This window comes from Podarcis pityusensis (assembly GCF_964106645.2).
Source record: "Podarcis pityusensis genome assembly, chromosome: 1".
Taxonomy (NCBI): Eukaryota; Metazoa; Chordata; class Lepidosauria; order Squamata; family Lacertidae; genus Podarcis; species Podarcis pityusensis.
In genome coordinates this window covers 3,189,214-3,214,367 of record NC_138028.1, presented here as the reverse complement: position 1 = coordinate 3,214,367, position 25,154 = coordinate 3,189,214, and the positions used below count along the sequence as shown (strand labels likewise).

At 42.8% G+C, this 25,154-nt stretch overlaps 1 protein-coding gene across 1 annotated transcript; it reads left to right on the top strand.

Annotated features, from left to right (window-relative positions):
- Positions 1–322: 322 nt before the first annotated feature.
- On the top strand, positions 323–24,436 carry POLE2 (DNA polymerase epsilon 2, accessory subunit). Its single transcript, XM_080980152.1, has 19 exons — positions 323–559; positions 4,775–4,875; positions 6,964–7,039; positions 9,287–9,364; positions 10,707–10,800; positions 11,910–11,984; positions 12,649–12,732; positions 12,950–13,006; positions 13,867–13,915; positions 15,260–15,332; positions 16,074–16,246; positions 16,376–16,465; positions 17,788–17,842; positions 18,728–18,787; positions 18,886–18,963; positions 19,172–19,280; positions 20,843–21,019; positions 21,914–21,981; positions 24,284–24,436. The coding sequence occupies exons 1-19, from the start codon at positions 345–347 to the stop codon at positions 24,300–24,302; spliced, it is 1,731 nt and encodes a 576-aa protein (XP_080836278.1). The 5' UTR covers positions 323–344; the 3' UTR covers positions 24,303–24,436.
- Positions 24,437–25,154: the final 718 nt, after the last annotated feature.

Below are 25,154 nucleotides of genomic sequence, written 5' to 3'. Positions count from 1 at the left end.
CTGTATTTTATTTTTATTACTTTTATTGTATTTATTTATATTTATTTATTTCCATTTTATTTTATTTTGATTATTTCTATTTTATTTTGATTACTTATATTTTATTTTTATTACTTATATTGTATTTTATTTTGATTACTTATATTGTATTTATTTATATTTATTTATTTATATTTTATTTTATTTTGATTATTTCTATTTTATTTTCTATTTTATTACTTATATTTTATTTTTATTACTTATATTGTATTTATTTATACTTATTTATTTCTATTTTATTTTATTTTGACTATTTCTATTTTATTTTCTATTTCATTTTTTATTATTTATAATTATTTCGGACGATGACGAGACTTCTGCCCCGCCCCGCCCTGCTCGGGGAAGGGAGCGGAGGCGGCGGCGGCGCCGCGGCGGGCCTTCCCTCCTCGCGAAGGGGCCGGACGAGGGGCGAGGAGGCGGCGGCCTCGCCGTTGGCGGGAAAAGCGCCCAAGATGGCCGCCGAGAAGCTGAGGGGCAAAGCGGGCGCCGCCTTCAAGATGCACGGCTTGCTGCTCCGCGCGTGAGTAGCGGGCAAAGAAGGGGGACCCTCTCTGGCAGAAACACCCCGGGGTGGGAAGCCAGGCTCTGCCCCCCCCAACCCACGCCCCTTGCATGAAGGGCTGCGTGTACACGTGTACGTGTGAACGCAGCCCCAGGCGCGCGCGGGCGCCGCCTCCCCCCTGGGGCTCCTCAGGTGGCTGACAAAGAGATGAGAAAGGGGGTGTGCAAAGAATGGGTCGTCTTTTTTCGCCATATGTGGTGACTTGGGGTCGTCTCCTCGTGTGAAATGGACAGGCAACGTCGAAAGCTGGGGCGGCTCACACGGAGCCAAACTCGGCCCTCCATATGTTTTTTTGGGACTACAACTCCCATCATCCCTAGCTAACAGGAGGAATGGTCAGGGGTGATGGGAATTGTAGTCTCAGAACATCTGGAGGGCTGAGTTTGCCTATGCTTGCCCTTGGCCATGCTGGCTGATGGGGTGGAGTCCCACAACATCTGGAAGAAATAAAAAAAATGGTCCAGTAGCACCTTATAGACCAACTATACAACAACAACAACAATTTATTATTTATACCCACAACAACAACAACAATAATAATTTATTATTTATACCGCACCCATCTGGCTGGGCTTCCCCATCCACTCTGGGCGGCTTCCAACAAAATATTAAAATACAGTAATGCATCAAACATTAAAAGCAAAAAAACATTAAAATCCTGCATGCACACGAAAGCCTATACCAGAACAAACTTATATGGTCTATAAGGTGCCACTGGACAATTTTTTAATTATTATTTTTATTTCAACTGCATCAGACCAGCACGGCTAACTACCTGAATCTAACATCTGGAAGGGCCACCATCAGCCACAGGTTGCAAGGACCGTGGGGAATTCGGTGCTGCAAGATGTGAGAAAGGTTTCTACATACTAGGTTAGAAAGCTTTTAGAAAAAAAGAGTTAAGCCAGGGATCCCCAAACTTGGCCCTCCAGATGTTTTGGGACTACAATTCCCACCATCCCTGACCACTGGTCCTGTTAGCTCGGGATTATGGGAGTTGTAGTCCCAAAACAGCTGGAGGGCCAAGTTTGGGGATGCCTGGTCTATAAGGTGCTACTGGACAATTTTTTTTTTTTATTTTTATTTCTTCCAGATGTTGTGGGACTCCACCCCATGGCCAAGGGCAAGCATAGGCAAACTCAGCCCTCCAGATGTTTTTTGAGACTACAATTCCCATCATCCCTGACTACTGGTCCTGTTAGCTAGGAGTTGGGAGTTGTAGTCCCAAAACATCTGGAGGGCCGAGTTTGCCTATGCCTGCTCCAAAGGAATAGCTGCAGTGGTTTTCCTGCAAGGACGGCTTCCACAGTTCTGGGGTGGATGAAAACGGAATCACTTACAAATCTCCCCATGTGTTTTCTGGGCAATTAGTCTGAAAACTGCAGGCATGAGAGTGGTGCCCCAGAGCAGAAACATGCAGTCACAGAAAATTAGTTCCGTACTTAGTTTAAACCCAGCCGTGCACATCCAGGTCTTTATTTTAGCCCTTGGCTTCAATAGTTCTTTCCTTGCGTCCCTGATCATTTTTGCTCTAGACACCCATTTGTGAACCCATGTTTACTATGGGTATATATTCATACGAATCTTGAGAATGTGTAGGGGGTATTTGGTGCTTGTTAGAGGTAAAGACACAGGTCCTCTGGCAGGGTCGGGATGGCATGGGGATGAGGGACCAACTCCCTTCTCTTGCGGGGCCCCAATTAGTGCCATTTCCTTCCGTTAAGAGCTTGGGTGTAATCCTTGACGCCTCCCTTTCCATGGAGGCGCAGGTTACAGCAACAGCCAAGGCGACATTTTTCCACCTTTGCCACATCAAGCAGTTGGTCCCTTACCTTTCCCGCCCCGACCTGGCCACAGTGATCCATGCGACGGTCATCTCCAGGCTTGACTACTGTAATTCGCTCTACGCGGGGCTGCCCTTGAAGCTGTCCCAGAAACTCCAGCGGGTGCAGAATGCTGCAGCGAGGCTCCTCACGGGGTCCCTGCCATGGGAGCTGCACTGGCTCCCGGTGGAGGACAGGGTCAGGTTCAAGGTGCTGGTTTTGACCTTTAAAGCTCTTCACGGCCTAGGACCTTCGTACCTACGGGAGCGCCTCTTCCCGGTTTGCCCCGCGGAGGACCTTAAGGTCCATAAATACCAACACCCTAGAGGTCCCAAGCCCTAAAGAAGTTAGATTAGCTTCAACCAGAGCCAGGGCCTTTTCAACACTGGCCCCGGCCTGGTGGAACGCTCTGTCTCATGAGACCAGGGCCCTGCAGGATCTGATTTCTTTCCCCAGGACCTGTAAGACAGAATTGTTCCGCCTGGCCTTTGGCTTGGAGCCAATTTGATTCCCTCCCTCTCTTTCTTTTTTCTTTTCCTTTCTCCTCCTGCAATGAGGTTACATTTTAATATTTTAACGTTTCAATATTTTAATGTTGTATTTTAATTTTGTTTTTAAGTTGTAATCATTCAACTTGTTTTTATTATTGCTTGTTAGCCGCCCTGAGCCCGGCCTTGGCGGGGTATAAATAAAATAAAATAAATAAAAATTATTATTATTATTATTATTATTATTATTATTAAAGCAGGATCTCTACAAGGCAGCACCTTTAAAGTTGATTTTGTGGTGGGAAGCATTAAAAGGGATTCATGACAATCATTCCTTCTGATGACAAGCTAGACTTGTCAGTTGTGAAGGAGCCCCCGCCCGCTGCCACCAATCCTGGCATCTTCCTTAGACATAAATGCCACTCTTGCAAAACTGCTCCCTCCCAGAAAGCATTGGGTTTGGAGAGGGCTGGTAAAATTGTTTCCCCTGATAACAAGCTAGATATGTCAGTGACAACAGAACAGAGTTTGGAGATGCCTGAGCTAGGTAAATTCCGGAAGGAGGAGAGACTTTCACCTGATGACTACTTGGCAAAGCAGCTGAATGAAGTCTCTGGAAGAAGTCTCGCTCCAAACCAGGTGGCCAGGGCACACGCTCCCACAAAGCCCTTCCTTGGGCACCCACAGGCAGTGCCAGATTTACATATAAGCTAAACAAGCTATAGCTTAGGGCCCCACTCTCTTGGGGGCCCCCCCAAAAAATTAAAGGAAAAAACCAAACCCAGATGTACATTTCCAAAATATAAGATAAAAAAAAAATAAAACCTACAATTATTATTTCGTGGTATAGCAAGTTTCTAGAGACTAGATTATGAGTCTTTGTAAATCGTGTTTCTAAAGGAAATTTTGTTATTGCCAAATGCCAAAGTGTTTGCATTACAGTCATACCTCGGGTTACAGACGCTTCAGGTTGCGTTTTTTCGGGTTACGGACCCGCCGAAACCCAGAAATACCAGAACGAGTTACTTCCGGGTTTCAGGGGTCGCGCATGCGCAGAAGCGCTAAATCGCGCTTTGCACATGCGCAGAAGCGCCAAATCGCAACCCACGCATGCGCAGATGGATCACGTTTGCAATCCGAGCGTCCACTGTATTAATTTTGTTATGAATAAAAAATCATTTTAACTTAGAACTTAATTGTTTCACTATTAATATACTTAATTGTATTTCACTGTTAATATACTTCTAAATTGTATTTCAGTTCAACGATTCCTTTGATATAATACAGATTTTGTTATGTGCAAATGGCTTGAGATACCTGTCAGGTCCATAAATGACCATATAGCATATATTCAACACAAAAAACAGCGACAATTTGTTGTTGACAAAGGACAGCAGGACCTTCAGTAGCTTAGGACCTTATTAAACCTAAATCTGGCCCTGCCTGCAGGTCCCCTCCCTCTGCTGAAATTAGCAATATACAGTCGTACCTTGGTTCCTGAACGCCTTGGTACTCGTACATTTTGGTTCCAGAATGCTGCAAACCCGGAATTGAGTGTTCTGGTTTACGAACATTTTTGGAAGCCGAACGTCCAATGCGACTTCCACAGCTTCCAGTTGAGTGCAGGAAGCTCCCGCAGCCAATCGGAAGCTGCGCCTTGGTTTTTGAATGTTTTCAAAAGTTGAACGGACTTTCAGAACGGATTACATTTGAGAGCCAAGGTATGACTGTATTTTAGTCGACAAACTAATGATTCAATTGGGGGCAGTTCTTGTGTTCACATCTGTATGCCATCGTCATGTGCATTATTACGATCGTTTCAATCACATCTCGACTAATTTCGTTCTTTATTCTTTAATCAGAGAAGCTACCAAGTATCTCACAGAAGTTCTTCAGACAGTTAATGAAGCGGAGCTTGAAGATATGATAGAAAATATAATTGATGCTGTTGAAAAGCAACCTTGTAAGTAGAGTTTTGGTTATCTTAAATGCTTTGAAGAGAAAAGAAAGTTGGATTCTTATGAGTTTTGTGGCGTCCTTGTGTGGCTGTGATGCTCATGATAATTAAGTGTGTTAAAGTTCTATGGATCTAATAATTGGCACAATAGATGGCAGGGGCAGAACTTTGGGTCACAAGGCTGCATGTGCAACCAGCGAATAGAGCATTATGTTCCAGTTAGCTTCTCATTGCTAATAAGATTGTACTGTAATTCTATTATGATTTCTCTTGAAGCAAAGGTATTTTAAAATGCTTTGTGAAATACTTCTGTAGCCTGCAGATATATAATAATAATAATAATAATAATAATTTATTATTTATACCCCGCCCATCTGGCTGGGTTTCCCCAGCCACTCTGGGCGGCTTCCAAAAGAATATTAAAATACTATGATACATCAAACATTAAAAGCTTCCCTAAACAGGGCTGCCTTCAGATGTCTTCTAAAAGTCTGGTAGTTGTTGTTCTCTTTGACATCTGGTGGGAGGGCGTTCCACAGGGAGGGCGCCACTACCGAGAAGGCCCTCTGCCTGGTTCCCTGTAACTTGGCTTCTCGCAGTGAGGGAACCGCCAGAAGGCCCTCAGTGCTGGACCTCAGTGTCCGGGTAGAACGATGGAGGTGGAGACGCTCCTTCAGGTATACTGGACCGAGGCCGTTTAGGGCTTTAAAGGTCAGCACCAACACTTTGAATTGTGCTCGGAAACGTACTGGGAGCCAATGTAGGTCTTTCAAGACCGGTGTTATATGGTCTCGGCGGCTGTTCCCAGTCACCAGTCTGGCTGCTGCATTCTGGATTAGTTGTAGTTTCCGGGTCACCTTCAAAGGTAGCCCCACGTAGAGCGCATTGCAGTAGTCCAAGCGGGAGATAACCAGAGCATGCACCACTCTGGCGAGGCAGTCCGCGGGCAGATAGGGTCTCAACCTACGTACCAGATGGAGCTGGTACACAGCTGCCCTGGACACGGATTTAACCTGTGCCTCCATGGACAGCTGTGAGTCCAAAATGACTCCCAGGCTGCGCACCTGGTCCTTCAGGGGCACGGTTACCCCATTCAGGACCAGGGAATCCCCCACACCTGCCCGCCTCCTGTCCCCCAGAAACAGTACTTCTGTCTTGTCAGGATTCAACCTCAATCTGTTTGCCGCCATCCATCCTCCAACCGCCTCCAGACACTCACACAGGACCTTCACCGCCTTCACTGGTTCTGATTTAAAGGAGAGGTAGAGCTGGGTGTCAGATGCGTAGGTTACCATTTTAATCTTTTTTTTTAAAAAAATTATTAGGAATTTAAACAAAACATATTATCTTAAAACATATCATCCTTAATTTCCCCCCTCCCTCCCATAAAACATCCCCCCCTCCCCACCCCACCCTGACTTCCCTCAGTTCCAATCTCTGGTTTCTCTATAAATGCTATTCTCTGCATGTTACAAAATTGTATAAATCCTTAATTTATCCTACTGGTTATTAGCAATAAAAAGTTTGTGAGTGTTTATTCAAAGGCTGCCAAGGTGTCCAATTCACTTTGTTGTATCCTTAGATACTTTGTAAAAGGTTCCCATTCATCTTTAAAGTCATAGTTATCCTTGTCTTGTAGTTTATGTGTCAATTTTGCCAATTCTGTATAGTCCATCAGTTTCTCTTGCCATAATTCTTTAGTCGGGATTTCCTCAGTCTTCCATCCTTGTGCTATTAAGACTCTGGCCGCCATTGTCACAGACATGACGATATTTTTCAACTTCTTTGGCAGGTCTTATCCTACAATCCCTCACAAAAATGCTTTGGGTTTTTTAGCAAATGTTAGATGGAACATTTTCTTCAATTCATTGTACATCATTTCCCAAATTTTTAAAAATTTCATTACAATCCCACCACATATGGTAAAATGTCCCCTCCTTTTCGTTACACTTCCAACACATATTTGAGCTAATTTTATTCATTTTTCCTAACTGCACTGGTGTCATATACCATCTATACATCATCTTCATATAATTTTCTTTCAACAAAGAACAATCTGTAAACCATTTTAATCTTTTGAATTGTTCTCTTCAGTGACATGTAATATGATTGAAAGAGCTATGGTGGAAGCAGCAGTCCTGGAATGCAGCCAGTCCCTTGATGAGACCATGTAAGTTGGCATCAATTCACTTAGAGGAGTAAACAAACCACTGGGAACATTTCTGCCATCAAATTCAGTTAATTGCCATTTGTAGCCCTCCCTGCTGATATTTCAGATTTAAAACTCATTAACGCTAGCCCCTTCTTTAGACTCTGAGCGATTGTAATCTTGTTCTTACATTAAAATGGCATGTCTAGGGCACTGCGTGGCTTTTACCAGAGATCATTAGCTGATAGCATTGGGAAGAAAATGTTTAAAAGAACGTTTCCTAAAAACCCAGAAGCTTTCCTTCTGGGAATAATAACAACATAAATCCCAAAAAATCAAACTACATTATAGAGGTATGTGACTACAGCGGCCCGAACTCTGGTAGCACAAACGTGGAGAACAGATGCGGTATCATCACAGAAAGAATGGCACCTTAAAATATTAGATTATTTGGAACTCGCCAGCATGACAAACAGATTAGGAAATAAGGATGATAAGAAACTAAAAGAAGATTTGACAATATATATATAGGTTATATGGAAAAATACTATAACAATAAAATAGTGTAACAGGTTGTATAAATACTCAGCAGTAGATGTGACAAAGTGGGATAGTGTATGGCAATGAAAACAGTTTAGTAGGGTAAGAAAATGCAGTTTGAAAAGATACCAGATAGAAAACCAGGGAAAGAGTGAAAGGGGAGTTAATGTCAGTGTATATAAGAGTGGAGGAATAAGTTATGTTGCGATTATTGCTCATATACATACGTGTTATATTTAAGTTATTTTTCTTTTCTTATTACCTTGTGCTTGACTGTAACACAGTATACATTGATGGTATGATTATACAGAAAAGCAAATAATAATAAAAAAGAATATATATATATTTAAAAATCCATGAACTTGACTGTCAGTTATTTAAATGAGATAGAGGACTCAGCTATACAGCCACAAATAAAAAAGTTTTAAGTGTGTTTTAAGTGCAGTATACAAGCGATGACACTAGATGGCGATGATGAGCTTTAAGGAAAATTCAATGTATTTTTAAAAATGCTTTTTTAAAAAAGCATTTTCAGGACAGTTTTTATATGTGTGTCGATTCTACCTCTGACTTAGATACAGCCCAGTAAGTTTGGAATGCTCTTTGGCTTAAGTCCTATTCAGATGTTCTACTTGCGTGTAAAATCAATACAAGGGCAGGTAGGAGAGCACTAAGCTTATAATCTGAACCATAAACTATGGCTCATTTAGCTGTGGTTAGTCATAAACCGTGGCTTAGTTTCACTAACCATCAGTAAGAGACATCACAGTTTGTCCAGGAGTGGGCAACAAACATCCCCTCTGTCATCACACTGCAGCCTGGGGGATATCCAATGAAGGTGAATGTTTGGAAATTTAGGAAGGAGAAAAAGAAGTCCTTCTTCATACATTGCACACTTAAACTATGGAACTTGCTGCCAAAGGAGACAGTAATGGTAATCCACCTGAATGGCATTAAAGGAGTCTTAGACAAATTCATGGAGGATACTGCTATCAGTGGCTACTAGTCAGGGTGGCTGTGTTGCCCTGGAGGTGGCGTGCTCCCAGTCACTTGCTGGAAATCAGAGAGTGCTATTGTGCTAATACTCGGTTTGTGTGCTTCGTATACAGTGGTACCTCAGGTTAAGCACTTAATTCGTTCCGGAGGTCCGTACTTAACCTGAAACTGTTCTTAACCTGAAGCACTACTTTAGCTAATGGGGCCTCCCGCTGCTGCCACGCCGCCGGAGCATGAATTCTGTTCTCATCCTGAAGCAAAGTTCTTAACCCGAGGTACTATTTCTGGGTTAGTGGAGTCTGTAACCTGAAGCGTATGTAACCTGAAGTGTATGTAACCTGAGGTACCACTGTATAGGCAAATTGTTTGCTACTGTGAGAAAATAGGCCTTTGCTCTCATCCAACAGGGCTATTTTGATGTTCTTAGGACGCAACAAACTGCTTAATCAAAAGCATAAGGGAAAGCTTCTGAACTCCTTGAGCTGTGCCAGGGCAGTGTTTGAACCCCGAGGGAAGCCGTTTTATTTGCGTCTGCTAGAATAAATTGAAAATCAAAGTAACTGTATTCTCGCTGTTCAAGCAAATGTAAAGTGATTTTCTAGTAAATGTGAAAACACAGGAATAAGTTACAGTAGGATAATGAATCAAATTGTTTTTAAAGTGATTTCCCCCCCTTTAAAATGCATTCATATGTATGTGCCTTACTGTGCATTTCTTTGTTTTAACCCCCAGGGAACATATTTTCAACATTATTGGAGCATTTGATATCCCCAGATACGTTTACAATTCTGAAAGAAAGAAGTTTCTCCCGTAAGTTTTTGTTTTGCAGTTTCTGAAGAGCTTGCATCCCAACAATCGTTTGCCCATTTCTTCAGACCAGGTTTGACTTACAATATGCAAAGGTTTCCTAGTTCCCTATTTTAGCACGGAGGTGCAGGTCAATTCTATGTCCAGGGCAGCTGTCTACCAGCTCCACCTGGTACACCTGCTGAGACCCTCCCTGCCCACAGACTGTCTCGCCAGAGTGGTGCATGCTCTGGTTATCTCCTGCTTGGACTACTGCAATGCGCTCTACGTGGGGCTACCTTTGAAGGTGACCCGGAAACTGCAACTAATCCAGAATGTGGCAGCTAAACTGGTGACTGGGAGCGGCCGCTGAGACCATATATTTCCGGTCCTAAGGGATCTTCATTGGCTCCCAGTACGTTTCCGAGCACAATTCAAAGTGTTGCTGCTGATCTTTAAAGCCCTAAATGGCCTCGGTCCAGTATACCTGAAGAAGCCTCTCCACCCCCATCATTCTGCCCGGACACTGAGGTCCAGCTCCGAGGTCTTCTGCTGGTTCCCTCACTGCGAGAAGCGAAGTTACAGGGAACCAGGCAGAAGGCCTTCTCGGTAGTGGCGCCCGCCCTGTGGAACACCCTTCAGATGTTAAGGAGATAAAGAACTATACAACTTTTAGAAGACATCTGAAGGCAGCCCTGTATCGGGAAGTTTTTAATGTTTGGTGCTTTATTATGTTTTATACATTGTGTAAGCTGCTCAGAGCAGCTGGGGAAGCCAGATGGGCAAGGTATTATTATTACTATTATTATTATTATTATTGCTAGTAATAAATAATAAATTTTTATTTATACCCTGCTCTCCCCGGCTAGAGCCAGGCTCAGGGCAGCTGACACCAGTAAAATTACAATAAAAACATAATGGGGGGGGGGGGAGAAAAGAAAAGAATAAAACCCAATTTAAAATATGGGTTAAAATACAATTTAAAATGCAGCCTCATTTTAAAAGTAGCCGATAAATCAAGACCATAAGGGGAGGGAAACATAAGGGTCAGACTGAGTCCAAACCAAAGGCCAGGCGGAACAGCTCCGTCTTGCAGGCCCTGCGGAAAGATGTCAAGTCCCTCAGGGCCCTGGTCTCTTGTGACAGAGCGTTCCACCAAGTCGGGGCCAGTACTGAAAAGGCCCTGGCCCTAGTTGAGACCAACCTAACCACCTTGCGACTTGGGACCTCCAAAATGTTGTCATTTGTGGACGTTAAGGTCCTCCGCGGGGCAGACCAGGAGAGGCAGTCCTGTATTATTAGCACACACTTTTTTTGCTCACTTAAAATCCACCTTTACACAAGTCTCTGTAAAAATTGATTTCAGCCTCTCAATGACCGGCCATTCGGCTCCAAATTTATTTGGCTCTGCCAGGGATAAAGCAGAACTGTTTCGTGAGCGCTACATCATCTTGCAGCAGGTAAGGTAAAGGGAGGAAATACTCCATCAGATACATATTAATGCCATAAGTACATGACAAGAGTGCTGCTGAATCGGACCCAAGGACCCATGTAGCCTAGCATCCTATGCCCACAGTGGCCGCTCAGATGCTCCCAATGCCCACAGAAGGACTTGAGAGCAGTAGCCTTTCTGTGCTGTTTGCCCTCCAGCAACTGATTTTGCAAGGTATGCTTCCCCGTGGACAAGGAGGTTTCACTTAGCTGCTATGGCTGACAGCTGCTGATAGTGTCCTCTTCCTTCACGAATTTGGCTTATTCCCATCTTAAAACTACAGTCATACCTCTGGATAATTACGATTCAGGACAAGTATTTTTGGGTTGCGCTCCGCGGCGACCTGGAAGTTACAGAGCACATTACTTCCGGGTTTCGCTGCTCGCGCATGCGCAGACGGTAAAAATGACATCATGCGCGGAAGCGGCGAAACGCGACCCGTGCACACACAGATGCGCAGTCATGTCTTACGTTCTGTTCAGGATGCGAACAGTGCTCCGGAATGGATCCCGTTCGCATCCCGAGGTACCACTGTATCTGTAATAGTGGCTGCCACCACATGCTGTGGCAGCAAATTCCATGAGTTGATTACCGTATTTTTCGCTCTATAAGACGCACCAGACCACAAGACGCACCTAGTTTTTGGAGGAGGAAAACAAGAAAAAAATATTCTGAATCCCAGAAGCCAGAACACCAAGAGGGATCGCTGCTCAGCAAAAGCAGCGATCCCTCTTGCTGTTCTGGCTTCTGGGATAGCTGCGCAGCCTGCATTCGCTCCATAAGACACACACACATTTCCCCTTACTTTTTGGGAGGGGAAAAGTGAGTCTTATAGAGCAAAAAATACGGTATATGCTAAGTAAGCAGCTGCAGTTTCCTTCCAAATAATTAACTCTGTAGCTGTGGAACATCGTTTCACCGCCAAGCTTGTAAAGCACATATCTCAACCATAGTAGGCTAGGACCATGGTTAATGTGGGATAACAGCTTGAGGGCATCATTGCACGGGGGGAAATGTTTTAACCATAACTGCATGGTGCTTTCCCTTGCTACCGGGCTTGTATTTCCCACTGTGCAGAGAACGCATAGGCACGAACTCTTCACACCATCTGCTATTGGCGCGCCTGCAGAGGAAAGCAGAAGTAAATTCCAGGTAAAATTTAAAATGTTTTCATTTACTTACTTAAATATTTACAGAATTTATATCCTGCACCTTGCAACACAAAGGCCTTTTGGAGACTTTGGGCATGTGTTTCTCAAAACAGCAGCTCCCATTTTTCCTAAAAGAAAGGTAAAGGGGCCCCTGACCATTAGGTCCAGTTGTGGCCAACTCTGGGGTTGCGGCGCTCATCTCGCTTTATTGGCCGAGGGAGCCAGCGTACAGCTTCCAGGTCATGTGGTCAGCATGACTAAGCCGCTTCTGGCGAACCAGAGCAGCGCATGGAAATGCTGTCTACCTTCCCACCGGAGTGGTACCTATTTATCTACTTGCACTTTGACGTGCTTTTTAACTGCTAGGTTGGCAGGAGCTGGGACCGAGCAACGGGAGCTCACCCCGTCGCGGGGATTCGAACCGCCAACCTTCTGATCGGCAAGTCCTAGGCTCAGTGGTTTAGACCACAGCACCACCTGCGTCCCACGAGAGCAAACTAAGGACAAACTAAGGAGTCTTTAAAAACCACTGAAAGCCATTTGCAGTAGGGCACCAGGGACTGACATTCAAAGGGGGTAAAGTAGCTCTAAGGGCTGTGTAGCTAATTTTTGAATCTGGGAAACGCAGGCCTTAACTAATTTAATTTATTTGTCTCTGATTGTAGCTCAAAACTATAGAAACTCTCTTGGGGAACTCAGCTAAAGTTAAGGAAGTTATCGTTCTGGCGATGATAACCCAGCTGAAAGAGGTAAGCTGTGCTGTGTCAGCGGCTCTTTAGATGACTTTGCTGTTCAGTGTTCTGATGGCGATGCACATGATTTGTGTTAAAATGTGACCAGGGGAATGGTCCAAAATATTCCACTAATATAAGCAGAAGTGGAGTTTTTTTACAGTTGCATGACCTCAAGGGGAGTGTTTTGAAGCTGAATGGCTTGGCCCTAATTTATTTTATCCATATTTTTAAGGGGAAATTTTTCTTGGAAGATCCAACAGGAGTTGTCCAGCTGGACATTAGTAAAGCAATATCCTTTTACATGCATCCTAAGTAAGAAAAGAGACTGAACAGTGAGATAAACTCATATTTCCCCTTTTACATTTCTTTGTGGACTTTCTACTTGTTTTTTCCCCCAATTCTTTTTTTCCTACCTGTAGTTTAATCATTGTATAGGGTATAATAATAATAATAATAATAATAATAATAATAATAATAATTTGCTTTCTTTTTTCTCATCCAGCTGCTACAAAGTTTTCCTTTCTCCAACTCCCTTTTCGTTTTTTTGACATGTTGATTTTTAGTTGTTAACCCTGTGGACTGGGGCATTTCATTCCTGTACAGTACCTAGTCCTCACATGTCTCCTCTGTTTCAAATGGCCAGACACTGAGTGTTGCTGCTTTTGCAGCCAAACAGCTGGAACGGTTTAATTAAAAACATAATTCTTCCCACCCAACAGTGCTTACACAGCTGCCTTTTTGTCTTTCTAACTATCAACTTGCCATGATCGCACACAGCTGTAGTCATCATAACCGTCTTCCTGTTCCTGGAGATTCACCTAGAAATGGAAGTTTTCTGTTCCTGCACTTGCTACTCAGCTGACAAAAAACCCAATATTTTTGTATATGAGCTCTCTGCCGGCCCTTCCCAATTTGCATTTTTACAACAGTATGAAGACCTAAATGTTACTGTTCTGTTTTAACCAATACATGGAAAAATTTAGGCTGTTGGCTTCCATGTGGAGAAATGAAGGTGCAAAGAATATTCACAGCCTTGCCTAAAGTCTGTGTTTTGAGCCACTGCTGTTCATTTGCTCGGATTATAATAATTAGAATCATTTCTATAGTGCTGCCTACATAGCAAGAACATCTTCCTTAACTGTTCTGTACCAGTTCCACAGTGGCTTATACACAGAGTCCTGTTTTGTTTTAACAGAAGGTAAGCCAGATCATTTTTATTCTTCTCAAGCTTCACTCTTTTCAGTAAGGTCAGACTTGTTCAGCTGATAGAACTACTGGCTCTGTTTGCATGATAAATCCAGGGATCTGAACAGATAAGGGTGGGTGGAGAGGAGAGAATTGTACCAGAGGACACTGCCTAGATGTTGTTCTAAGGCTTTGAACAGAACCTATTCATATAGAAGTTGTGTACACAATCCATACACTTCAGCAGAGTACAGATTGCATCAACAACTTACGTGTTGTTATTATTATTAATTATTATATTGATGGGGATGCGGGTGGTGCTGTGGGTTAAATCACGGACCCTAGGACTTGCCGATCAGAAGGTCGGCGGTTTGAATCCCCACAACAGGGTGAGCTCCCGTTGCTCGGTCCCTGCTCCTGCCCACCTAGCAGTTCGAAAGCACGAAGTGCAAGTAGATAAATAGGTACCGCTCCGGCGGGAAGGTAAACGTCGTTTCCATGCGCTGCTCTGGTTCGCCAGAAGCGACTTAGTCATGCTGGCCACATGACCCGGAAGCTGTACGCCGGCTCCCTCGGCCAATAAAGCAAGATGAGCGCCGCAACCCCAGAGTCGGTCACGACTGCACCTAATGGTTAGCGGTCCCTTTACCTTTATTATATTATTATTATTAACCTGCCCTTCATCATGAGATCCCAGGGTGTGTTATAACAATTTAAAAATGCAATATTAAAAACAATTAAAATGGATTATAATCCAGAGAATAGGGTGGGTCCTTAAATATCTATCTTGGGCACCAAAGGCACCTAGACTGGTGACTGGGAGCTGCCTCCGGGACCATATAACACCAGTCTTAAAAGATCTACAAATTTCCCATTTAAATAGATGGTCAAATCAAAGAGCTCTAAATAAATAAAAAAATACACGAGCTTTTCTTAAACATCCAGGGAAACAGAAATATTTTTATCTGGTGCTGCAGTGATCGTAAGCAGACCTCTAGGTGGGCCTCTTTGAGTAAGACATTCCTCTAACCAGGTTATTCCTCCATGCTTCCGACTTGCTGCTTCTTGTGTGGGGATTTTCCTTCGTCCCATATGGAAAAAACCAAATTCACTTGCTAAAAGGTAGTTGGGGATCAGCTCCTTTATTGCATTTATGAATCAGTAGGCGATTAGCTTGTGGTTTTTCTGTTCGTGTATCATTTACACATTTGAGAACCTGGGAGAAAAATAATGTAAAATATGTTCAGAGAGCCTGGCGTCTTCGGTGGAGGATGTAGTATCAATGGGAGTGATAGGTTTAAAGCATACCATGGTTTTTTTGAATTTGGAAAAAAGCCATGCTAATCTTATTTCCTAGGCTGGTATGAAGATGAAATATTTCACGTCAATGCATTTGGCTTCCCCCCTACGGAGTCTTCTACAACAACTAGGTAAAAAACTATAAAACTATAAATTTTCATTTTGCTCCATTTTTATGAAGGAAAATCTTAGGTGTAAGAGTATACAGTTTATTTAATCTCTTGAGGAACTGATGTTTGTAATGTGGATTATTATCAGCAAAAATTTGCATTTCAGAAACTTTATGCAGGTGAGGGACAGAGTGAGCTGGGTTGGGGAGTCAGTGTTCAATGCTGGAAGCTACAGACCCTTATTTAAAGTCAAACTCTTTGAAACCAACAAGTGACAAACTGAGGATGTGATCTGGGAGAGGAATGAGCTTAACTTCCTTCCGCAGGGCCTGTAAGACAGAGCTATTCCGCCTGGCTTTCAATTTGAACTTAGCCTGATCTTTTATTCCCCTTCCTTCCCCCCTTCCCCCCTTTTTATGAAGATTCCCCGCTCTGGGATCCCACAGCTAATTCTCCCCTGGTCTCCTCGCTGGCCCAAACAGGACTAATTTAGCCAGCTAGCCCTGGTGATCATCTAATGTTTATTGGATGGATTTCCCCCCCAAATTGATTTTTGAATTCTGAATTTATTGTTATTCTCGTTTTACACTGTATTTTATGCTGTTTTTTGTTGCATTAATTAAGTGTTTTAAATATGTTATTTGCCGCCCTGAGCCTGGTTTTCTGAACCGGGAAGGGCAGGGTATAAATAAAAAAATATTATTATTATTATTATTATTATTATTAAATGGAGCCTTCTGGCGTTTGCTGTTCATGCTGTAGGGCGTATTATGGAAACACAAACTTCTTTGGAGGGCCTTCTTCGACCTCTGTAAAATCTTCTGCGAAATTGAAACAGCTGGAAGAAGAAAATGAGGACGCCATGTTTGTGTTCCTTTCGGACGTTTGGCTGGACCAAGCAGAAGTTTTGGAGAAGCTGCGTATTATGTTTTCAGGTAGCTCTGTTGACCCATATTTGTCAGCCGCTTAAAGGTTTCGGTTGAAATGTGAAGCAGTATGTAAAAATAAAAAAGATATGTGCTACCAAACCAAAAGTCAGTGATGTTCCTTGTTCCTCTAACCAGGTTACTCCTCCATGCCTCCAACTTGCTTCTTCTTCTGTGGGAACTTTTCCTCTGCCCCATACGGAAAAAACCAAATTCAGTCGCTAAAAGGTACTTTGGAGTCAGCTGCTGTATTGCATATTGTGAATAGTTTGTGGTTTTTTTCTGTTTGTGTGTTATTTAAACATTTGAGAGACAGTTCTGTAGAGAGATCCATGGTGGGAAATTTGTTGTGAATGGGAGGGGTAAGACTAGTAATAATAATAATAAATATTTTATTTATACCTGCCCTCCCCAGCCAAGACTGGGCTCAGGGTGGCTGACACCAAATATAAAATACAGTAAAAACATTTTAAAAACAACCAAACAGTTGATTAAAATATACAAAATCCCATATAAGGGGTTCCATCAAAAAATAAAAATAAAACAAACAAACAAACAAATAAATAAATAAGTGACTGGTGCAAACTTGACATGCTTTGAATGAAGCTGGTGTAATGTGGTGGCAACTGAGCTGCTTCCATTAGAAGAGTTTACCCATTTCAACAGTGATTGAAGTAAAGTGGGAGGGCGGTACCATGGCAGCAGGCTCATATCCTAGAGAATGCCATGTTTATTAGAATATGCACTGGCTCCCAGTCGGTTTCCAAGCACAATTCAAAGTGTTGGTGCTGACCTTTGAAGCCCTAAACTGCCTCAGCCCTGTATACCTGAAGGAGCGTCTCCACCTCCATTGTTCTACCCAGACACTGAGGTCCAGCTCCAAGGGCCTTCTGGCAGTTCCCTCATTGTGAGAAGTAAGGTTACAGGGAACCAGACACAGGGCCTTCTCAGTAGCGGCGCCCACCGTATGGAACGCCCTCCCACCAGATGTCAAAGAGATAAACAACTACCAGACTTTTAGATGACATCTGAAGGAAGCCCTGTTTAGGGAAGCTTTTAATGTTTAATAGACTATTGTATTTTAATATTCTGTTGGAAGCCGCCCAGAGTGGCTGGGGAAACCCAGCCAGATGGGCGGGGTATAAATAATAATAAATTATTATTATTACTATTATTATTATTATTATTATTATTATTATTATGCAGCGCCCCCCCAGGGTTCTCAGTGTGGCTTTTCACCCAGAAGTGGCTGAAATGGAGCTACGGTTTTGCCCAGCTATAATTGATATCTCAATTTAAACTTGCTTAGGTTCAGTAATAAAAATACTTGCCTTAGTGATCTTTGCATTGTGAGAAACAGCTTCCACAAAGCCATTTACAATATAACCAACTGGTTTAGTTACTTAAGGTGGGGGGAAATAATAGATGTTCTGCGTAACTGTTGTTCAACTGTCGATGTAAGATGCATATTAATTACCTGTGGATAAGATGAGAAAATATAGGAATAACTATGCAGTTTCATAGGAAAGCTTTTACGGTTGTACCTCTAGGTTCACTGAAAGCCCTTGCAAATATCATATGTGAATACCCCAGTATCCATAAGAGGTATGTGCTGTGTTTTTATTTGCTTGGTGAAAAATCTTACTGAATATGTGCTTCAGATTTGTCAGTTAGAGAAAACATTCCACCCTGCAGAATTTAGTCCCACTTAAAGAAAGAAAGAAAAATTGAGTCCATTCACACCAAGTATTGTATACAGAATTTTGATAACAGCTACTAAAAAGTTCATTCTCCTTTGTTCAGCCACACTTAAACATTTTGTTGTTGCTGGCATCCTGTCTATCTTGGGAGACTTATGGTCTCTGTGTGTGGTTTGGGAGCTGCACGGTCAGGGAAAAAACAATGTTGTCCAGGGTTGTAAAGACTGCGGAGAGAATAATTGGGTGCACTCTCCCCACCTTGGATCAAATCTATGCTTCCAGGTGCCATAAGAAAGCTGCAGAGATAGCGCAGGATAGTGCGCACCCCGGAAATGATCTCTTTCAGCTTCTGCCTTCTAGAAGAAGGTACAGGGTTATAAAGACTAGGACTAGCCGCCTGAGAAACAGTTTCTATTCAAATGCGATTTTGGTTTTAAATGCAGTGTAAGGTAGTCTCTATGGGAGTATATTGTATTTAATTATGGGGTATCAGAGTTTTTAGGGGGCTAACCAGGCTGGGATAGCAGGCTTGTTGGTTTCTGAATGTCTGATGTAGATTTTCAATTTCATTCTGTATGGGACAATGACAATAAAGATTATCATATCGTATCGTACAATGGAGGAGTGCACCTTTGTTCATTCACCTGTCATAACTGGAGGTTTATGTGGCCTGCCATCCACTTCTAAAACTCTAATTGTATATGAGTAATGTTGCCATTTACTTTACTTATGCTTTGATTTTTACCTATCAGTTATGTTAAATGTAGTATATGAATTCAACTATTTATAGCAGTCGATTTGTGTTTGTTCCTGGCTCTGAAGACCCTGGCCCAGGCTCAATTTTGCCAAGGTATGCTTGTGACTTGACAATTAAGGTGATTCATTCAAACATCCAACTTTGAGAATACACACATTTCTTTCTAATACATACCACACAATTTATTTCAGGCCACCACTTCCTGAAAACATTACTGAAGAGTTCAAACAGCAGGTGCCATTTTCAGTCTTCACTACAAATCCTTGCAGGTAAATGTCCCAATTTAAAAGAGATGTTTTAAATTGAGACCTTTAATATGTGTCAGATTAATAGTACACATAATACTACATGTTTGTGTAGGGTTAATACTCTGAGTATCCGGGGAGAAGTCTGTGTGTGTTTCTGCCTTGCTGATGGTCTCTCCTGGATGCCTGTTTAATCACCCTGAAAAAATAAAATTGTGCTTCTTCCTTCCAGAGTCCAGTATTGCACTCAGGAAATAATAATCTTTAGAGAAGACCTGGTAAATAAGATGTGCCGGAACTGTGTCCGTTTTCCTAACAGCAACTTGGATATTTCTAATCACGTAAGGCAAAAAAAAGCATGAAAGATTTGAGGATAAGCTTCTGCTGGTTAGGTCGTTACTATTATTCTAGCATGGTTATTTTTAGTAATAGAGTAAGAAATTGAGAAAGAGATCTAGTGTAATATGATCGGGCACCTGCTTCTCATTCCTTTCCTTACCTCTACATCTCCCCCGCCTCCACCTGCTCTGAAGCGTGGGGAGGAAGCAGATTTGGAGGATATGGGGAGGACTGGAGAGGGAAGAAGAGAAAACTGAACTCCTTACAGTATATGCAAGCAGATTTCTTCATTGCTTTTATTTTTTATTCAACTCCTATACTACCCTTCATCCAAGGATCACAGGGCCGTTTTAAATAAGTGGGCTGTGCAAGTGGACTGCCACATTTGGATCTCACCCAGAGAAAACCATCCAGTAATAATAATAATAATTAATAATAATAATTTATTATTTATACCCCGCCCATCTGGCTGGGTTTCCCCAGCCACTCTGGGTGGCTTCCAACAAAGATTAAAAATACATTAAAATGTCACACATTAAAAACTTCCCTGAACAGGGCTGCCTTCAGATGTCTTCTAAAGGTCTGGTAGTTGTTTATCTCTTTGACATCTGATGGGAGGGCGTTCCACGGGGTGGGTGCCACTACCGAGAAGGCCCTCTGCCTGGTTCCCTGTAGCTTTGCTTCTCACAATGAGGGAACCGCCAGAAGGCCCTCGGTGCTGGACCTCAGCGTCCGGGCAGAATGATGGGGGTGGAGACGCTCCTTCAGGTATACTGGGCCTTGGCCGTTTGTGTCTGATTACCAGCGGAGTGGACTCCCACTTGTACTCTGGATGATATTCAACACTCTGCAAGCAGATATCTGCTCAAACAGTGATACTTTCCCTTCTCTGCTGCCCCCCGCGTGCCCTCCCAAATCTGCCGGGGCAGGAGCAGAAGGGGAACTTTGGGTGTCCTGACGAATGCAGTATGTTTAAAGTGGCCACCTTATTTTAATCTTCACACACCCGAAGTTCTTTTCTGTTCCAGTGCATTTCTGTGCAAATAATATGGGACACATATACAAGAGTTCTATCGAGGGAGAAGTAGTCGTCATTGAAAAGAGAGAGAGGAGCTGAAATTCCATCTTCTTTCTTCTGCATATACTGTAGAAACTTTTTAATATAGTTAATGGAATGGATGGATGGATTCTGATGACTAAATTGGATTCCAAATGGTTCATCTTCCATACAAAAGGCCTTGCAGCTGCTCTGCTCTGGAAAAGTATAGTTTCCTGAAAGCATGGTCCTCAGAGATCACTTCAGATGCTGTTGGTAGCATGGGAATGTCATTGGGTCAAGTCACCGCACAACCCTGCAAGACTGCAGAGGTTTGAATGAGTCTCAATTCTGACTTCGTTTACCAGATTTAGAACTCGAAATGAAGCCTATAGTGCTCTTTTTAACATGTGCTAATCATCAGGAAAGGAAGATGGTTTTGTGATTTATATAGGAGTTTGGAAGACAGGTTTTTGCTTTCAAATGGAAACCAAAGTAATTTGTGTGCCTTTGTTCTTTGCCTTGCAGTTTGTAAAGACTATTTTATCACAAGGTCATCTGACTCCATTGCCCCTTAATGTTAGTCCTGTCTACTGGGCCTATGACTATACACTGAGAACCTACCCTCTGCCGGATCTCATTGTCTTTGCTGACAAATATGACCCGTTCACTGTGACCAACACTGATTGCCTCTGCATAAATCCCGTAAGATCCTGTCTCTCTATCCACCCTTTCCTTCCTTCTGTAAGCATGATGAAAAACCGTCTCTAGTAAGAAAAAAAAGATGTGTTTAATGTATTGTTAGTACACACTCTTAGTTGGGATTGTTCCTACTTAGCACCGCTCATTCTGATGGATATATAATAGAAACATTTATTTAGTTTTTCCAAAACAAAAAAATGGCAAGTTAACTGAAAGTTATTGTACCTGAGTTTCATTCCTTCCTTCCATTATTATTCTTAAATTAAATGCTGCCAGGTGGTGGTGACTGGTACTTACTCTTATGCAAGCAGCGCACTGTTTTGTTAATGTGGAGTTTCAGATTCTACTTTAGTCTGGTGCTAGAACAACGTGACTTTGAAAAGAGTGGCATGGATCAGCCTCTTAGAGGTGTCCCCGTAAAGCTGAACAAATTTGAGATGCCTTGTGTTATAGGGAAAGCTACTGATTTAGCCTTTCCAGAATCTAAATTAGGTCCTTTTAGAAAGATCCAGGCAGGTACGCAATTGGCGTTTCAAAACAAAAGGCAAGTGTAGAGAGTTCCTGGGACATCCTGCACAAGGTGAGGCGATAGCCCAGCCATGGGGCATTACCTGCTCATTAAATCTATTTTATCAAGGTTCTATTGCTGTGGCGACGAGAACAAAGGAAGCTGGTTTTACATTGAGTCAGATCTGGTCTCTGTTGTCTATGTTGACTATCAGTGGCTCTCTAGGGTTCAGATGGGCTATTCCCAAGCCTTTATAGTGATGCAGAAGACGGAACCTCCTGCATGCAAAGTAGATGATGTACCGCTGAGCTACAGCCCTTCAGATGTTCTTAAGAAATCCAAATGACGAGCTTTAAAAACTAAAATCCTTTCTTACCCTCTCATTCCAGGGATCTTTCCCAAGAAGTGGCTTTTCATTCAAAGTATTCTACCCATCTAACAAAACAGTGGAGGACAGGTAAGGTCTTGTTTTTTCATATCAAATAGTAAGTGTGAGAGATGTTTTGACCCCCTGCTTTTACAATACAAATTTCACCGTTATTTGGGCTGCCGTTGTAAACTCTTTGTTTGGTGGAACAAAGAGTTTGGTGTTTGACTGGGATAAAAACAAACTGTTCAATATATAAAGCACGACTACAGTAAGCCCGCACTTAGGCACATTTAATTTGTGCGTATTCAGCTTTATGTGCTTGGCAAAAAAAAGTAAGAAATTAAAAAGTGGACGGACGTTTGGGTAAGAAGGCTTTGGCAATCCCCCCCCCCTCCCCATTGAACCTAGTGTGTCTTAACTATATGAGATTTTGGCTTTTGGTGCATTCCACAGAATGTAACCCCTGCATGAGTTGCGGGGTTACTGTACTCGCAAGGAAAAATCCATACCCAAGAATTTCAGCCCCATAGCACCATAGTGGCTACAAGGTGTCTGAATATAAGGGTTTTTAATACTCTTCAGAGGAAGATTGAGATTCAGATAAACCTTTCTAGGGAGGGAATTATGAAGCTTGCCTTCCCTCTATATACCAAAAAGGAAATTACCCAAGAATGTGCCCCCCACTCTGCTATTTTGCTCTGTAGAACTTGTGCTTTTGCAAGCGCCATGTCATGCTTGTCCTGCTTTTGTAGGCAATGGGTCCATTAGTGTTGCACCACCCATTTTTGAGAACTTCCTGTCCATTAATATTTCGCAGGTGCCTTCAGTGAATTGTTCTCGGTGCCTACTAAGAACTTTTGTTTCGGCAAGGCCTGCCTAGGCATATAAGTCTAGCATTTCAGCTTAACAGGAGTACGTTAGCTGTTCACCAGTTTTAAGTTTGTTTTAAACTTTCACGTCACTTGCTTTTAATACTTGTTTTCTGTTGGTGTTTTTGGTATTTTAACTGTTTTGTTAAACTGCTTTGGAGGCTTTTTTGTTGTTGTTCTAGTAAGTGGTAAATACAGTCTTGTTAAATAGAAACGAACAAATCTCCGTTCCTGTTTTGGAACTCTTGCCCTTGGGTAACAACATGAATTTGGACCAGTCTGTCCTGTGAATACATCTGTGTAGAATTGGCAGTGAGCATTTTTAGTAAGAGGGTTTTTCATTCATATGTTTTTATTCACAGAATGTAGGCTATAAAAGAGGAATATAAAATATTGCCTATATAAAATGTAGATACAACATATAGGTAAAGGTAAAGGTACCCCTGCCCGTACGGGCGTCTTGACAGACTCTAGGGTTGTGCGCTCATCTCACTCTAGAGGCCGGGAGCCAGCGCTGTCCGCAGACACTTCCGGGTCACGTGGCCAGCGTGACGAAGCTGCTCTGGCGAGCCAGCACCAGCGCAGCACACGGAAACGCCGTTTACCTTCCCGCTATAAAGCGGTACCTATTTATCTACTTGCACTTAGGGGTGCTTTCGAACTGCTAGGTGGGCAGGAGCTGGGACCGAAAGACGGGAGCTCACCCCGCCGCGGGGATTCGAACCGCCAACCATGCGATCGGCAAGTCCTAGGCGCTGAGGTTTTACCCACAGCGCCACCCGCGTCCCCAAGATATATTAGAATATTAAAGACTGTATTTTTATTTTTTTTTGTATCCATACCACAAGGACAATGTTGAAAGGCAGCAGTGACACCCTAGCTAGTGCACTCGGTTAAGAGTGGGCATTACAAAATTTGTATTCCCCCCCCACCTTCCCACTTATTTGTAACACAACCCTGAAATCTTATTCTGCCTAACTGGCAGTAATTCTCTTAGGTACATTTGTGATTTTCAGACCAAGCTATGGCTTTTAAAACCTTTCCTTTATAACTAAGCTAGTAAACTTTCAGCGACCCCAGCCATCTGGAAGACAGCCAAGCTGAGTTTTAAGGGAATTAAATATGGAAGCATTAAGACTCAGCGATCAGAGGCAATCTTGGTAGCCTTCCGTGTGAAGTGTAAAGGGTTCCTTTTTTTGTTGTATTAAACAGAACTTAATCCTCAGGGCCTGGGACAAAGCATTACAAATCTGTGTGAAGTGGGCTCTTTGTGTCCCCATCAAGTGCACTAATCTTGGATCTAGAATATTCACGTAACTTTAATCAAATGCAAGGGTTTAATTCTATGTAACCATAGGAACAAAGATATCTTAGTATGGCAAACTCCTTTGAAGTTGCTAGTGCTTATTTTACAAACTTTTAAAAAGCAAGCATTAAGGCCGAAGAAAAAAAGGTAAGAAGTTAAGTTTCAAGAAGCACCAATGTAGTTATGGTAACTTGATTTTTTTCCCTTCCCCCAGCAAACTTCAAGATATTTGAATCTCTGGAAATAACAGTAGATCAAGTATTCTGACCTTAATACCATGGAAGCACCACTTCTGGAATCATGGATTTTATTATATGCTGCTGTTACAGATATTGAACGTCTTGTAAATAAACTTTCAAACAATGGATGGTATAGGCTTGTGGCGTACTTGCATAAGTCTTTCTCTAAGTGATTTTTATTCAGACAAAAAAAATTGTGGCTGGATCCTGACTTGAGAAATGTGTGTCCTTTTGCCTCCTGCTGCCATAACAGTTCAACTATTTGTGGATGGCTTTTCTGAATTTGGGGGGATGGGGGAACCTCTCTGTAATGGTTCTAGGGGTTGCTTGTGCATAAGCCGGTGCAAACACCTGGCTGGATTGCCTGAGTGAACCTTTTCTGTCCGGACAGCCACTCACCCGTGGCTGTCTCAATCGCTGGCAGAATCCGTCAGTGGGCGTTTCTTAAACTTCTTCCAGCAAAGAAGCTCTTTGACGCCTAGTCTCCGCCTACTCTCTCTGCGCGGAAGCCTTCTGCGCAAGGAGGGCGTAGGCAGCGGAGGACCTCTACTCTCCCCGCTGGTCCCCGGCAAGGAGTCATGGGACCGCCTCGCCGCTTCCCCCATCTGCCCCCCTTCTCCACTGGTGCTACGCTGATTCTCTTCCCCAGAAGATGGGCTGCCTCTCCCAATCCCGGGACGCTCTCCAGAATCCCTCTGGATTTTGCTCTCTCCCTCCGGCACTGATGGCAATTCCCTGACACTCTCCAAAGGGGCTTGAGAACCTTCCAATACGTGAAACATCAGTTCTAAGCAGACAAATGCTCATTTTACATTATCCAAAACTGGGGTCTCTTAACAACTGAAG